Consider the following 15,867-nt stretch of genomic DNA (forward strand, 5'->3'; position numbering starts at 1 on the left):
AGGCTTTTTGTGAGCTAATGCTGAATGTGTATGTGACACCTTGCTTACAGAGATACTGGGCTACCTTATTTACTAACCCGTTGCATTAAGATGCATTGTCTTACCTTGAATATGAAAGGTGATATGAAGTAAGAATGTTAGATCTACTGCTAATGAAGTAAGAATGTTAGATCTACTGCTAATAACAATCAATTGTTGATTCAAGAAAAAAAGAATGGTATGTAAGCAGGATTTCTTTAGAAAAAGGCAGTCTGTTGTCCTAGGGTTGGGGTGCTAGCCTAGGATCTGGGAGTCCCAGCTCTGCCACAGACTTCAGGGACATGAGGGGCTGGAGTTTGATACCTTCACTTTGATACAGAAGCACCTTACTTCATATTTTGACTTCAGTGGGCTTCTCATGGAGTAATATACTACTTAATAGCATATGCAGGGCAAACTCATAAATTGTTCGCCCTCTATAACACTGATAGAGAGATATGCACAGCTGTTTGCTCCCCCCGGTATTAATACATACTCTGAGTAAATTACTAAATAAAAAGTGATTTTATTAAATACAGACAGTAGGATTTAAGTGGTTCAAAGTAGTAACAGACAGAACAAAGTAAGTCACAAGCAAAATAAAATAAAATGCGCAAATCTATGCCTAATCAAACTAAATACAGATAAGTTCCTCACCAGTTCCAGAATGCTCCCTTTTACAGGCTACTCTCCCTTTAGCCTGGGTCCAGCAATCTCTCACAACCCCTGTAGTCTCTGTTCAAGTATCCTGGGGGGGTGGAGAGGCTCCTTCTTTAGCCAGCTGAAGACAAAATGGAGGGGTCTCCCCCAGGCTTAAATAGGCTCTCTCTTGTGGGAGGAGACCCCCCTCCTCCCTCCTATGCAAAGTCCAGCTCCAAGATGGAGTTTTGGAGACACCTGGGCAAGTCACATGCCCCTGCATGACTCAGTCTTTACAGGCCGACGCCATCGTCCACATGGTATCTTGCATGTCTCCAGGAAAACTTCTTATGTGGATTGGAGCATTCCAAGATGCATTGTTCCCCAAGTGTTTCCCGATCAGGTACTTAACCTGGCCAATTCCTTCCTAAAGAAGCTGACCAAATGCCTCACCAAGCTTACTTAGAAATCAAGCAAGCATACAGCCCATATTCTTAACCTTAAGTAGAAAATGGTATATAAGTACAAAGGATGAATAGATATAGTAGACCATAACCTTTACGGAGATATGTTACATGGCACAGGCAGCACAAAACATATTTCAGTTATATCATACATACATTTATAAACACCCCCCCATAAAGCCTTATGAGGTACGCTGTCACACCCTCCCCCTGAACTTACTGCCAGAGGCTTGGACACTGTCCATGGCGGAGGCAGTATACCTAAAGTTCCTCTTTTCTGGACAGGGCATCTGCTACCCAGTTCTCCTTTCCTTTAATATGAGTAATCTCCATGTCAAACTCCTGTAGGACCAGGCTCCAGCGTAGCAGTTTGGAGTTGGTGCCCTTAGTTCTGTGAAGCCATACTAAAGGTGAATGGTCAGTTAGAATTCTGAACCTTCTATTAAAAAGGTAAGGTCTTAATTGTTTGACGGCCCACACAATGGCATAGCATTCCTTCTCTATAACAGAGTAATTCTGTTCGGCCGGGGACAGTTTTTTGCTCAGGAAGGCAATGGGATGCTTCTTACTGTCTTCCCCTGTCTGCATCAGCACAGCACCCAACCCTGTGTCTGACGCGTCAGTGCACAACTCAAAAGGCTTTTAATAGCAGTAAAGGGATTGGAATCTGGCCCTAGAGTGTCAAATTCTCCTGTAACACGTCTCTAGCTGTCACTGCTTGTAATGAACCTAGTGTGTGTAAAATAGTTTTGTTTTTGTATTTTTTGTTTTTAACCCCCTCCCCCCCCAAAAAAAACTGGTCTGTCACTCACCAGTGTTAGTTATTGCCTCAGCCCACCAATTTGCCTAATCGCTATTGTGTCAAGTTGGCACACTTCAAAGAAAGCAGCTCTAAAAAGGGTAATGGCAGGCATCCTTTCTTAGATTAGTATTTCAGCTGTGAGATGAGTGGATTGATCTGACTCTGGAGGGTGAGATGTTGACCTTTTAATTAAAGGATTGTGTGGAATAAGCAAGGGATGCCTTCCTGTTTAAACTGATGGGGATAATGTACATGTTTGCATAGTGGGATGGCAGATAAATCCTCAGAATGTTTTGTTAGATTTATTTAGGCTTTTCCCTGCAGCTCTTAAAAAATACTGTCTAACAATTCCCATTCCCCAGCTTCCACCCAGACTTGCTTTTTCCTATAGTTCCAGGAATAGCTGAGCAGCTCCCAACTTTCATTTCTTTTATTGTTTTTAAAAAGTCATATCTATATTCATAAAAATGGTAAATCAGGGCAAGTTTCAAAGTTCCAGTTTAGCTGCTTCTACTAAAATATAAAAGCTAACGGATACTCATTTGAAAAACAGAACGGTGGTTGTAATTTTAAAATGTGCCTGACATAAAACACAACTCTAAGAGAGCTTGCAGGAAACATGATGTCAAATCTATACTCTGTAATGTTTTATGCAGGGTTTTAGAGATGAAACATTCTTTCAAGAAGAACTTGTCGATGAACCACTTCTGGATTTGGGAAGGCCATTTCAGCTAGCTCAGAATGAAACAGAACATAAGGAGTCCTGGGAAATGCATGAATTCCTTAAGGCTAAAATGGAGGAAATGGGTGAAGAGCGGGAAATGTTAGTGGATGAAGAGTATGATGTGGACCCGGATTATTTTACATATGCCTCATCACATGTAAAGGACACCACTCCACCTGCTGGGAAGAACCTGGTTTCTATTGGAGAATGGGCGAAGCAACTTGAGCCAACTAAAACACCAGATTTAAGATCCCTTATTAGCATAAATGCTAAGCAGTCCCCACATTACCTGTATGATGATGAAGAAACGGTAAGAAATGTTACCCTGGGTTTCAATCCTGCATCAGGATCAGCTAGTATGGCTCCCTTGTAACTGTACAGAGTCCTAGTGAAGTTGGTAGGAGACGAGCTAGCAGATACTGATGCAGGATTTGGACCTGTTTTCTATCATAATTTTTATACTCTTGTTTTTTATGGTTAGGTGGATTTTGACATAATTTAGACAAGATCTCTCAGTACATCGAGTAGATGCCAATGGACATTATTCTCTTGCACATAACGCATTCTTAAAATCCCAAAACTAAAATGTATTTCCTTGCTGAATTTTGATCGCCATTTGGCAAATAATTTGCTATGTTGTTAACGCTGCAGAACTAATGATGGCTCCCTTTGTGACCCTTCTATCTGCATCTTTAATATAACTTGGCAGGTGTGTCTTCCATCATCTCTTATTGGCGCACAGGGAGATTCAAAGCTCTCTTTGCCATCTTCTAACTTCTGTCTCTTGTTTTTCTGCAGTGCTGCAGCACGTCAGTGAAACTGACTGTCATCCTGATCGCTTATCGCACCAGTGCAGAATGTCTTGAGGGCTGCCTGTGCTGCATTGTTAGCTCAAGCTATAACTCGAGCGTTGCCCCTAACCCAGCTGCTGTTCATGCACACACATCTCTAGCTCGAGTTCAGTGGTGCTTTAAATTCAAGCTTGCCAGCCTGTCAGGGGCATGGGTTGAGGCTCGCGTACCGCTGATGCTGGAGCTAGTAGAGCAGTGGGGACTACTGTGTGCTGCTAATCCAATCCCTCTGTGCGGCTCAATTATTTTGCAGTGGAACTGCTGTTACTTAAGCTACTCTAGCTCGAGAGAAGATAACTGATAACTTGAGCTAATGCGGAAATGAAGACAAGCCTTAGAGATCTGGATGTTTGTCAGTTCCACTGAGGGCAGCTGGTCTGTAAGACACTGAGTGGAGCAGTACATCAGGAAATGATGAGGGGAAAGAGATTGTGACAGACAGATAATACTGGGGAGGGGAGAGGAGGGAGGGAGACCGCATAACGCTCAATGTGTGAATGAAAATTTTGCATCCTCTGCTACTCTGAGAATTTCTCTCCCCTCTGAGTTTGCTTTCTGTTCCTGCATCCCCCAGAAAAGAAAGTGATTAAACTGATTTTCCATGCACCTAGTTTGCCAATGCAAATCAATTTTACCCTCAGTTTCCAGATGAAGAAATTGAGGCAGAAATGTTAAGTGACTTGTTTAGGGCCACAGAGGTTTTAGCGGGGAATACAAGGTCAGGTCTTTCATCTCTTGTAGTCCTGTGCTCTCTATATAAAGATGCCAAAATGCAGCTTCTGGTGAATGTGATATTGATCTAAAATTGTTGTTATTCCACATAAGTGTCAGGTGAAAAACCCCTTGCTTCCGCTCTGGGTTGCAAAACAGGTAGATAGTATGAAGTTCATTTTATATTTTAATCACACCTGACATTATTCACACTCATTGATGTTGCCTAAATGAGCAATTAATTTCATAATTATCCAAAAAAAATTAAAGCAAGTTACGAAAATGTGAATGTTTGCTGTAAAAGCAATGTTTATGTCAAATACTGCTATATGGGGCAATGCCAATGCTGTCTAATTTTTAACATCTCTTTTCTCCCCCATGAAGTATGAAGCCACAGTGGAGAACAACTGCCAAACAGCCATATTTGATGATATTGAAATGACTGAGTCAGTAGCAAAAAGCAAACTGGATTTAGGTTTGTGTAAGGCTTTTTTTTAATGCATTAATCTCATTTACAAAATTAACTTTCATTTTGCAATACAGTTTTGTTCATATCTTTCAAACGAGGTAGTATCCACAGTATGAATCATACTCACTTAAGACGATGGTCTGGCTTTGATGCCTTCCTTAAAAAGGACCTCCTCCAACTTCAAAATCCCATGTGTCTCTGAAAATATTTACCTACTTATTGTTACAAGTAACACTTAGTGACTGTAGCTGAAAGAGACCAGAGAAAATAATGGCATGTTTCTCAATTGTTGTTTTTAGCATGTCTGCTGTGTGCATTTGACTCTTGTGTTGTCAGTTTCCCCTATATAGTAAGGACTCCATTGGAACTACTTATACTCCGTAAGTGTTTGCAGGATTGGGCCCTAAATCAGTTTCCATTGTTGGTTGTGAAGGACCTTCACTACTATTTTTTTTTTTTTTTAAAGAAAGTAATACTTTAAAAAAAAAAAAAAATGATGGTAGAACCTATCAAAAATGAAGCAAATTTTACTGCAAGTAAATCTTTATTCAGTTTTTATTTTTATTTTTGTTAACCTATATTTGGCAATATTGGAATCAATAAGAGGCATTAACAATTTATGATGGGGTGCTGTCTATCATATTTGTGTAATCTCACACTCAGTGTTTGGATGGACAGAGTAGACCTTGCTCTCAGTTTGAGCCCCAAACTTTAAAGCTGGTGTAGTAGATCCAAGATGTTCCCTGGAGAATGGTCCCTGAAGGAGGACATCGTCCACCTGATCTCCAGTCATTGGGGCATGCCAACAGTGGACCTGTATGTAACACACAAAATGCAAAGTTCACCAGTTCTGCAGCAGGTATCCAGCTCAGAAAGCTGCAGCTCATCATGTGGTCACCACCCTGCCTAGCCTACATGTTCCCTTTGGTTTCTCTTATCTTCTGAATGTAGTCCTAGATGGGCGTCCGCTGATCTTCAGACTTCTGGAGTGTCCTCAAATGCTCTGGTCTGCAAATCTGACCTTGACCAGGGGAGCAAGTTTGGGAGGAATTGGTTGAGAATTTGAAAGTGGAAGGCAGCTTAGGTGAAAGTGATCATGAAATGCTAGCGCTCAAATTTCTAAGGAATGGTAGGAGGGAAAACAGCACAATAAAGATAATGGATTTTAAGAAGGCAGGCTTTAGCCAACTCAGAGAGTTGGTAGGTAACATTCCATGGAAAGCAAGTCTAAGGGGAAAAACAGTTCAAGAGAGTTGGTAGTTTTTCAAAGAGACATTATTAAGGGTACAAGAGCATAGGAAAGATAGGAAGTATGGCCAGAGACTACCCTGGCTTAACCAGGAGACCTTCAGTGATCTGAAAAAAGAGTCCTACAAAAGTGGAAACTAGGTCTAATTACAAAGAATGAATATAAACAAATAACACAAGTATGTCAGGACAAAATTAGAAAGGCCAAGGCACAAAATGAGACTATCTAGAAACGTAAAGAGTAACAAGAAGTATTCTACAAATACATTAGAAGCAAGAGGAAGACCAAGGGCAAGGTAGGCTGATTACTCAATGAGAGAGGGAAGACAATAACAGAAAATGTGGAAATGGCAGACGTGCTAAATGACCTGCTCCCCCCTCCCCCCAAAAAAAAGGTTAGTAGCGAATTGATGTCTAACATAGCGAATGCCAGTGAAAATGAGATAGGATCAGAGGCTAAAATAGGGAAAGAACAAGTTAAAAATTACTTAGATGAGTTAGATGTCTTCAAGTCACCAGGACCTGATGAAATACATTCTAGAGTACTGAAGGAGCTGACTGAGGAGATATCTGAGCCGTTAGCGATTATCTTTGAAAAATGAACAGGAGTACTTGTGGCACCTTAGAGACTAACAAATTTATTAGAGCATAAGCTTTCGTGGGCTACAACCCACTTCTTCGGATGCATATAGAGTGAAACATATATTGAGGAGAGTTGGTAAGACAACTCCCACCTGTTCATGCTCTCTGTATGTGTGTGTATATATATCTCCTCAACATATGTTTCACTCTATATGCATCCGAAGAAGTGGGTTGTAGCTCACGAAAGCTTATGCTCTAATACATTTGTTAGTCTCTAAGGTGCCACAAGTACTCCTGTTCTTTTTGCGGATACAGACTAACACGGCTGCTACTCTGAAACCTATCTTTGAAAAGTCATGGAAGATGGGAGAGATTCCAGAGGACCGGAAAAGGGCAAACATAGTGCCCATATGTAAAAAAGGGAAATAAGGACAACCTGGATAATTACAGTCCAGTCAGCTTAACTTCAGTACCTGGAAAGATAATGGAGCAATTAATTTAAGCAATCAATTTGCAAACACCTAGAAGATAATAAGGTGATAAGTAACAATCAGCATGGATTTGTCAAGAACAAATCGTGTCAAACCAACCTGATAACTATTTTTGACAGGGTAACAAGCCCTGTGGATGGGGGGAAGTGGTAGATGTGGTATATCTTGACTTTAGTAAGGCTTCGGATACTGTCTCGCATGACCTTCTCATAAACAAACACAACCTAGATGGAGCTACTATAAGGTGAGTGCATAACTGGTTCGAAAACCGTTCCCAGAGAGTAGTTATCGGTTCACAGTCAAGCTGGAATGGCATATTGAGTGGGGTCCCACAGAGATGAGTTCGGCATCCGGTTCGGTTCAATATCTTCATCAATGATTTAGATAATGGCATAGAGCAGCGGTTCTCAAACAGTGGGTCGGGACCCCAGAGTGGGTCGCAACCTCATTTCAATGGGGTCGCCAGGGCCACCATTAGACTTTCTGGGACCCGGGGCTCAAGCTGAAGCCGGAGTTCCATCCCCACCCGGGGCGACGGGGCTTGAGCTCTGCCCCACTCCCCTTCCCTGGGGCGGTGGGGCTTGGGCAGAGCACCCTCGCCCCCCTTCTCCCCCCCCCCCGGGTCATAAAGTAATTTTGTTGTCAGATGGGGGTTGTGGTGCAATGAAGTTTGAGAACCCCTGGCATAGAGAGTACACTTCTAAAGTTTGCGAACACCACCAAACTGGCAGGGGTCGCGAATGTTTTGGAGGATAGGATTAAAATTCAAAATGATCTGGGCAAACTGGAGAAATGGTCTGAAGTAAATAGGATGAATTTCAATAAGGACAAATGCAAAGTACTCCACTTAGGAAGGAACAGTCAGTTGCACACATACAAAATGGGAAATGATTGTCTAGGAAGGAATACTGGGGTCATAATGGATCACAAACTAAATATGAGTGAACAGTACACTGTTGCAAAAAAATCAACATCAATTTGGGATGTATTAGTAGGAGTGTTGTAAGCAAGACACAAGAAGAAATTCTTCTGCTCTACTCTGTGCTGATTAGACTCAGCTGGAGTATTGTGGCCAGTTCTGGAGGCCACATTTCCGGAAAGATGTGGACAAATTTGGAGAGAGTCCGGAGTAAAGCAACAAAAATGATTAAAGGTCTAGAAAACATGACCTATAAGGGAAGGTTGAAAAAATTGGGTTTGTTTAGTCTGAAGAAGAGAAGACTAAGAGGGGACACGATAACAGTTTTCAAGTACATGAAAGGTTATTACAAGGAGGAAGGAGAAAAAAAAATGTTCTCCTTAACCAATGAGGATAGGACAAGAAGCTTAAATTGTAGCAAGGGCGGTTTAAGTTGGACATTCAGAAAAACTTCCTAACTGTGAGGGTGGTTAAGCACTGGAATAAATTGCACAGTGAGGTTGTGGAATCTCCATCATTGGAGATTTTTAAGAGCAGGTTAGATAAACACCTGTCAAGGATGGTCTAGATAATACTTAGTCCTGCCATGAGTACAGGGGTCTGGACGAGATGCCCTCAAGAGGTCTCTTCCAGTCCTATGATTCCCTATATGGGTGGAGTTCCCTAATCAGGGACCAGTTGGTGCTCTCTTTAGATGATGAATGAACAGAAGGGTAAATTATAACAATGTGATGGACACCACTGGTAGGGCTTAATATTTTACAGGCAGTTTCCATTATGCCACCATGTCAGGACAAGGGTAGTAGTGAACACCCTGAAAAGCTCAAGGTGCTCCCTAAAAAAGCATTTAAATAGCATTTTCTTAATAATTTAATCTTTGGGACTGGGCTGGTGACATTGAATTATTTTCACCACTATTCCATGATTTGTGATGTCTCTGCAAGGCCAAAATCATGATTTTCCTTAAAATTGATGGTAAAATACTGTTCTGTCTACTCTCAGTGGAAGTAATTTATTGGTCAGTCTGGGAAAACACTCAGTGGCTGGGTGAGGGAGATTGATTTTTTGTTTTGTTTTTGTTATGCCACCCCCCTCTTTCCAGCAGAGAGAACTATGTGGACAGACTCTTGCTCTTACACAGAGCCTATGGAATGAAAAATGAATGACCTCTCCCTTGATTTCAGTCGGATTCCAGGCAGGCACAGGCATCTGTCTGCACAGTTCTCTTTGTAGGATGGAGGCCTGTATTTGCTATTTCTAAGCACACTTCTCAGTGTATCATATTACAAGGAGCATCTCTCATTTCAGTCCTCTAGCATTCTCTGTTGTCTCTGAAAATTATTTACACCAGAAATGCAGAATTGCTGAACTGAGATTATATTATTTATGCAGCAGGAGTGAGTCCCCAGCAGCATTTTAAGTTTTCTTCATGAATGGTTGTTCTGTGTCCCTCTTTATGAGTCTTTAGTTAAAGAATATTTAGATAAGTTAATGTATTCAAGTCAGCAGGCCTGATGAAATTCAGGGTACTTAAGGAAATATCTGAAGCAATCTTTCAACCGTTAGCAATTATCTTCGAGAACTCCAGGAGGATGGGTGAGGTCCCAGAGGTCTGAAGAAGGGCAAAGATAGTATTGGTCTTTAAAAATAGAACAAAGAGGACCCAGGGAGTTGTTATAGACCAGTCAGCCTAACTTTGATACCTGGAAAAATACTGGAACAAATTATTTAATCATCAATTTGTATGCATCTAGAGCCGTGGTTCCCAAACTTGTTCCGCCACTTGTGCAAGGAAAGCCCCTGGCGGGCTGGGCCGGTTTGTTTACCTGCCGCGTCTGCAGGTTTGGCCGATCGCGGCTCCCAATGGCTGCGGTTTGCTGCTCCAGGCCAATGGGAGCTGCTGGAAGTGGCAGCCAGTACGTCCCTCAGTCCGCGCCACTTCCAGCAGCTCCCATTGGCCTGGAGCAGCGAACCGTGGCCACTGGGAGCCGCGATCAGCCGAAACTGCGGACGTGGCAGGTAAACAGCCCGGCCCACGAGGGGCTTTCCCTGCACAAGCGGCGGAACAAGTTTGGGAACCAGTGATCTAGAGGATAATAGGATTATAAGGAATAGCCATTGTGAATTTGTCAAGAACAAATCATGCGAAACCAACTTAATTTCCTTCTTTGACAAGGTTACTGGCCTAGTGGATAAGGGGGGAGCTGTAGATATGCTATATCTTGATTTTAATAAGGCTTTTGACACATTTCCACATGATATTCTCATAAACAAACTAGGGAAACGTCATCCAGATGAAATTGCTGTAGGTGGTGCACAACGGATGGAAAGACCATACTTAGAGTAGTGCACAACGGATGGAAAGACCATACTTAGAGTAGTTATTAATGATTGGCTATCAAACTCGGAGGGCATATTTAGTGGGTTCAGACAGCGGACAGTCCTGGGTCTGGTATTAATTCAGTATTTTCATTAGTGACTTGGATAATGGAGGCGAGATTATTCTTATAAAGCTTGCGATTATGCTAAACCAGGAGTGGTTGCAAGCACTTTTGAGGACAGGATTAGCATTCAAAACTATGGGGACAAATTAGAGAATTGTTCTGAAATTAACAAGATGATATTAAATAAAGGCAAGTGCAAAGTACTTCACTTAAGAAGGAAAAATCAAATGCACATCTACAAAATGGAGAATAACTGGCTAGGCAGTAGTATTGCTGAACAGGATCTGAGGGTTCTAGTGGATCACAATTTGAATATGAGCAAACAATTTGATGCAGTTGTGAAAAAGGATATTATTCTTAACAGGAGTGTCATATATAAGGCACAGGGTAATTGTCCCACTTCACTCGTCCCTGGGGAGGCATCAGCTGGAATTCTGTTTCCAATTTTGGGTGCCATACTTTTGGAAAGATGTGAATAAATTGGAGAGAGTCAAGAGGAGAGTTTAAAAAAAAAAAAAAAAAAAAAAAAAAGGTGGGGGGTAAAAGGTTTACAAAACCTGACCGGTGAGGAAAGGTTAAAATAACTAGGCATGTTTAGCCTTGAGAAAAGAAGATTGAAGTGGGACCTGATAATAGCTTTCAAATATGCTAAGGGCTATTATAAAGAGAACAGTGATCAGTTGTTCTTTATGTCCACTGAAGGTAGAAGAAGTAATGGGCTTAATCTGCATCAAGGGAGATTAGGTTAGATATTAGGAAAAACTTTTGAACTATAAAGGGTAATTAAACTCTGGAAGAGGCTTCCAAGGGAGGTCATGGAATTCCCATCATTGGAGGTTTTTAAGAACAGATTAGAAAAACACCCGTCAGGGATGTTGCAGGTTTACTTGGTCCTGCCTAAATGCTGGGAGGCTGGATTTGATGGTCTCTCCAGGTCCCTTCCAGCCCTACATTTCTATGATTCAAGTCACACATTACATCTCACATTTGGGCCTCGGTTGGTTGAGAAGTATGCTTCCAAGTATAGTAGTTTCTAGACACTGTTAATAGTCAAAAGGACAATAGATATAGAGACATTTACATCTAGCTATTTTACCATTCAGGTACGAGGCTTCAGAACGACTCAAAAAGACGTAGGTTAGTTGACCTTGAAGCAGCTGAAAGGGATGAACAAAAGATGGAGGATTACATTCTTTCCAGGAACCAGGAAACTGGGAGAGCTGTCACTCCTGCTCAGCCTGCAGCAGTGTTGTCCAGGTATGGAGGAAGTACATGATTTACACTTAGTTCTTTTCTATTTTCCTCTTTAAGTTAGCTGATTAAGTAGAGCAGAAAGTTTTGATGAACTAAATGTAACTTTAATCCATAGAAGTCAAATCTTTGACCCCTGCACAAGCTAGAATAAACTGAATTTTGCAGATGATCTCTGCAGTAACCAAATGGCCTGAACCCTCACCACCCAGGCTGCAGAGCACTAACAGAACTGTATCACCTTGGCTACAGCCCCTGCACTTCCCCTTGGTAGAGGTTTTGGCCAGTGAATCTGTCTCATCAGACCTGTTGATCATGTCTTCAGCCTTTCCCTGACCTGCCTCTAACCAGGGCCGGGTCCAGGCACCAGCCCGGCAAGCAGGTGCTTGGGGCGGCCGCTCCGGAGAGGAGCGGCACGTCCAGGTATTCAGCGGCAATTCGGCGGACGGTCCCTCACTCCCGCTCGGAGCGAAGGACCTCCTGCCGAATTGCCGCCGCAGATCGCGATCACGGCTTTTTTTTGGGCTGCTTGGGGCGGCCAAAACCCTGGAGCCGGCCCTGCCTCTAACCTTCCCTCTGAGGTGTCGCAATGAAATCTGCTGCAATGCATGTGGCGATGTGGAGTCTTTGCCCCACCTTTCACCATTCTGCTCCCCTTTTGTAGTGTAACTGTGGCAGTTTGGACCCTCTGCGCCTGCAGAGAATGTGTAGAGAGGGCTCTCGTTCTGTGGGAGCACCTACCAGTGCTGCTTTCTAGTGGGGACATGCAAGTGGAGTCTCCTGTTGGGGAAGCCTGGGCTATTCTTTGAATAGATGAATCACATGTGGTATGTTTCAGAGTAGCAGCCGTGTTAGTCTGTATCCGCAAAAATAACAGGAGTACTTGTGGCACCTTAGAGACTAACGAATTTATTAGAGCATAAGCTTTCGTGGGCTACAACCCACTTCTTCGGATGCATCCGAAGAAGTGGGTTGTAGCCCACGAAAGCTTATGCTCTAATAAATTCGTTAGTCTCTAAGGTGCCACAAGTACTCCTGTTATTTTCACATGTGGTATAGCAATATAATTAACATCCCGATCTCAGGGACAGAATGGCATGCTCAGGATCTGCTCACATTACCTCTCATTTGGCTTTAGGAAGAGTTTATGACTTGCCAGTAGACTAGACTGCCTTTTGGGGCTTGCAGTGCACAATTCATGTCATTGATAGCATATTAGCAAATGTTTATTGCCTAGAGAGACCTGTAGAACCAGTAATAAGATGCACAAGTTTAATACATAAAAGTTTTTAAATTTGCTTTCCCCCATCTTATCTGGCTTATGTTGCAACCTTAACTGTGTTTGAACCTTAATATATATATATTTAAAAGTAGGGGTATCTAGTCTCCTGTATAGCATTTTTGATTTAAACATGAATATGCTAGAATGTATTATGTGCTATGGCAGAAGTGTCAACGCCTGTGTGAGTATGTGTGGAATGGAACGTGTTTTTTTTTTTTTTTTTTCCAATTAGTGAATTACCTGAACGAGAAGAAGGAGAAGGAGAAGAAACTCCAAACTTCAGTCATTGGGGACCATCCCGAATGTATGTTGATATAATTACATTCTTTCTTTTTGCTTAGGAAACATTTGATGCCTTGGGGGCTCCAGGAGTTATTACACTCCTTACTGTAGACTTTTCTTACACATGTGTGACTGTTTTCATGGCCTTTTATTTTAGAGTGCTCTAGAATAGTCTTAAGGTAGTTAGATGCTCTGGGCTTTATTAAATACTGTAAACGCTAACAGATGTTCAGTGGAGAAGGTTTATATATTCTGTGTATACGACTAATTTTAGAAAGCTGCCAGCTTTGTGTTGCAGTTGAGCTGAAAGTTCTCGTTCACCTCTTCGCTACTGGTTTGAAATGTTACACATCAGAATTCTGATGTCAGGTACATGGGTTACTCTGCTAATCTTAGGGTATGTCTACACTACGAGAGTAGTTCGATTTTAGTTAAATCGAATGAGTGGAACCGATATTACAAAGTCGAACGTGTGTATCCACACTAAGGACAGTAATTCGACTTTGTGAGTCCACACTAACGGGGCAAGCGTCGACATTGGAAGTGATGCAGTGTGGGCAGCTATCCCACAGTTCCCGCAGTCCCCGCTGCCCATTGGAATTCTGGGTCGAGCTCCCAATGCCTGCCGGGGAAAAAAATGTGTCGAGGGTGGTTTTGGGTAACTGTCGTCATTCAACCGTCACTCCCGCCCTCCCTCCCTGAAAGCGCCGGCGGGCAATCAGTTCGCGCACTTTTCTGGTGAGAGACAGCGCGGACGCCACAGCACTGCGAGCATGGAGCCCGCTGCGACCATCGCTGCAGTTATGGCCGTTGTGAACACCTTGCACCTTATCATCCACCTTTTTCAGAGGCATATGCTGAGAAATCGGGCGAGGAGGCTACGGCAGCGCGGTGAGGACGTTAAGTCTGAGAGTGGCACAGACCTCTCGCAAAGCACGGGACCCCGCGCCGTGGACATCATGGTGGCAATGGGTCATGTTGATGCTGTGGAACGGCGATTCTGGGCCCGGGAAACAAGCACGGACTGGTGGGACCGCATAGTGCTGCAGGTCTGGGATGAATCACAGTGGCTGCGAAACTTTCGCATGCGTAAGGGAACTTTCCTTGAACTTTGTGAGTTGCTGTCCCCCGCCCTGAAGCGCAAGGACACCCGGATGCGAGCAGCCCTGACTGTCCAGAAGCGAGTGGCCATAGCCCTCTGGAAGCTTGCAACGCCAGACAGCTACCGGACAGTCGTGAACCACTTTGGCGTGGGCAAATCTACCGTGGGGGTTGCTGTGATGCAATCGTTAAGGTACTGCTCTCAAAGGTAGTGACCCTGGGAAACGTGCAGGTCATCATAGATGGCTTCGCCGCGATGGGATTCCCAAACTGCGATGGGGCTATAGATGGAACTCACATCCCTATCCTGGGACCGGAGCACCAGGCCAGCCAGTACATTAACAGAAAGGGCTACTTTTCAATGGTGCTGCAAGCACTGGTGGACCATAGGGGACGTTTTACCAACATCAACGTCGGATGGCCGGGCAAGGTTCATGACGCTCGTGTTTTCAGGAACTCTGGTCTGTTTAGACGGCTGCAGGAAGGTATTTACTTCCCGGACCACAAAATAACTCTTGGGGATGTGGAGATGCCTATAGTGATCCTCGGGGACCCAGCCTACCCGCTAATGCCCTGGCTCATGAAGCCCTATACAGGCGCCCTGGACAGTGAAAAAGAACTCTTCAATTACCGGCTGAGCAAGTGCAGAATGGTGGTGGAGTGTGCTTTTGGACGTCTCAAGGGGAGATGGAGAAGCTTACTGACTCACTTTGATCTCAGCGAAACCAATATCCCCATTGTTATTGCAGCTTGCTGTGTGCTCCACAATCTCTGTGAGAGCAAGGGGGAGACATTTATGGCGGGGTGGGAGGTTGAGGCACATCGCCTGGCTGCTGATTACGCCCAGCCAGACAGCCGGGCGATTAGAAGAGCCCAGCGGGACGCGCTGTGCATCCGGGAGGCTTTGAAAGCTAGGTTCCACAGTGAGCAGGGTAACCTGTGACTATTAATTTTGTTTAAAGAGAAGCTGAACCTGCCACCGTTTCTTTACCCAGTTAATGTTGACTATCCTCTCCAGTTACATACCCCCTTCACCCCGTTTCCCCCCTTCCAACACACCTTAAAAAATAAAATAAATGGAACTTTGTTCATTAAGACAGTTTTCTTTATTAAGGGTTTCGTGGTAAAGGGTTGAAACTGGGACGCAGACTGTGGTGGGGAGCGGGTGTAGTGATGGAAAGGACGCTTCTAAACTCGAGGAATGACGAGGCTCCTGCTCCTAAACAACAAACTGGTTGTTTCAACGGAGCCTGCCACCCCTCCTTTTCGGGAGTCTGTGTGTGGGGACTATGTGACTTTGTGGCGGGGGAGGACGGTTACAGATCCCCTGCTGCGTGGCTCTGTCATCCAGGCTAAGGACTGCTGCATAAGATCTGTAACCGCCCTCCCGCGCCACAAACTCACATCGCCCCCCCACACAGAACATGAAAACCACCTCCCAGACTGACCAGAGTGCCTAGTGACTGCAATGTCTGTGTCCTGGTAAAGGTGACTGTCCTCTCCAATTACCAACCCCCTTTCCCCCTTCAGACACACTCTCCTCTAAAAGAACCTGACGGAAACAGTAATTAACAGAAACGTATTTTTTA

At 43.7% G+C, this 15,867-nt stretch overlaps 1 protein-coding gene across 1 annotated transcript in view; it reads left to right on the top strand.

Moving 5' to 3' along the window:
- PATJ (PATJ crumbs cell polarity complex component) overlaps positions 1 to 15,867 on the top strand; it is a 210,458-nt gene that overhangs the window by 67,532 nt on the left and 127,059 nt on the right. The window contains exons 20-24 of the mRNA XM_065409300.1: positions 2,580 to 2,957; positions 3,446 to 3,532; positions 4,594 to 4,684; positions 11,466 to 11,619; positions 13,128 to 13,199. Of these exons, the coding sequence (XP_065265372.1) occupies positions 2,580 to 2,957; positions 3,446 to 3,532; positions 4,594 to 4,684; positions 11,466 to 11,619; positions 13,128 to 13,199 (782 nt within the window). The remainder of the gene's footprint in view (positions 1 to 2,579; positions 2,958 to 3,445; positions 3,533 to 4,593; positions 4,685 to 11,465; positions 11,620 to 13,127; positions 13,200 to 15,867) is intronic.

Source organism: Emys orbicularis, chromosome 8 (genome assembly GCF_028017835.1).
Source record: "Emys orbicularis isolate rEmyOrb1 chromosome 8, rEmyOrb1.hap1, whole genome shotgun sequence".
NCBI lineage: Eukaryota > Metazoa > Chordata > Testudines > Emydidae > Emys > Emys orbicularis.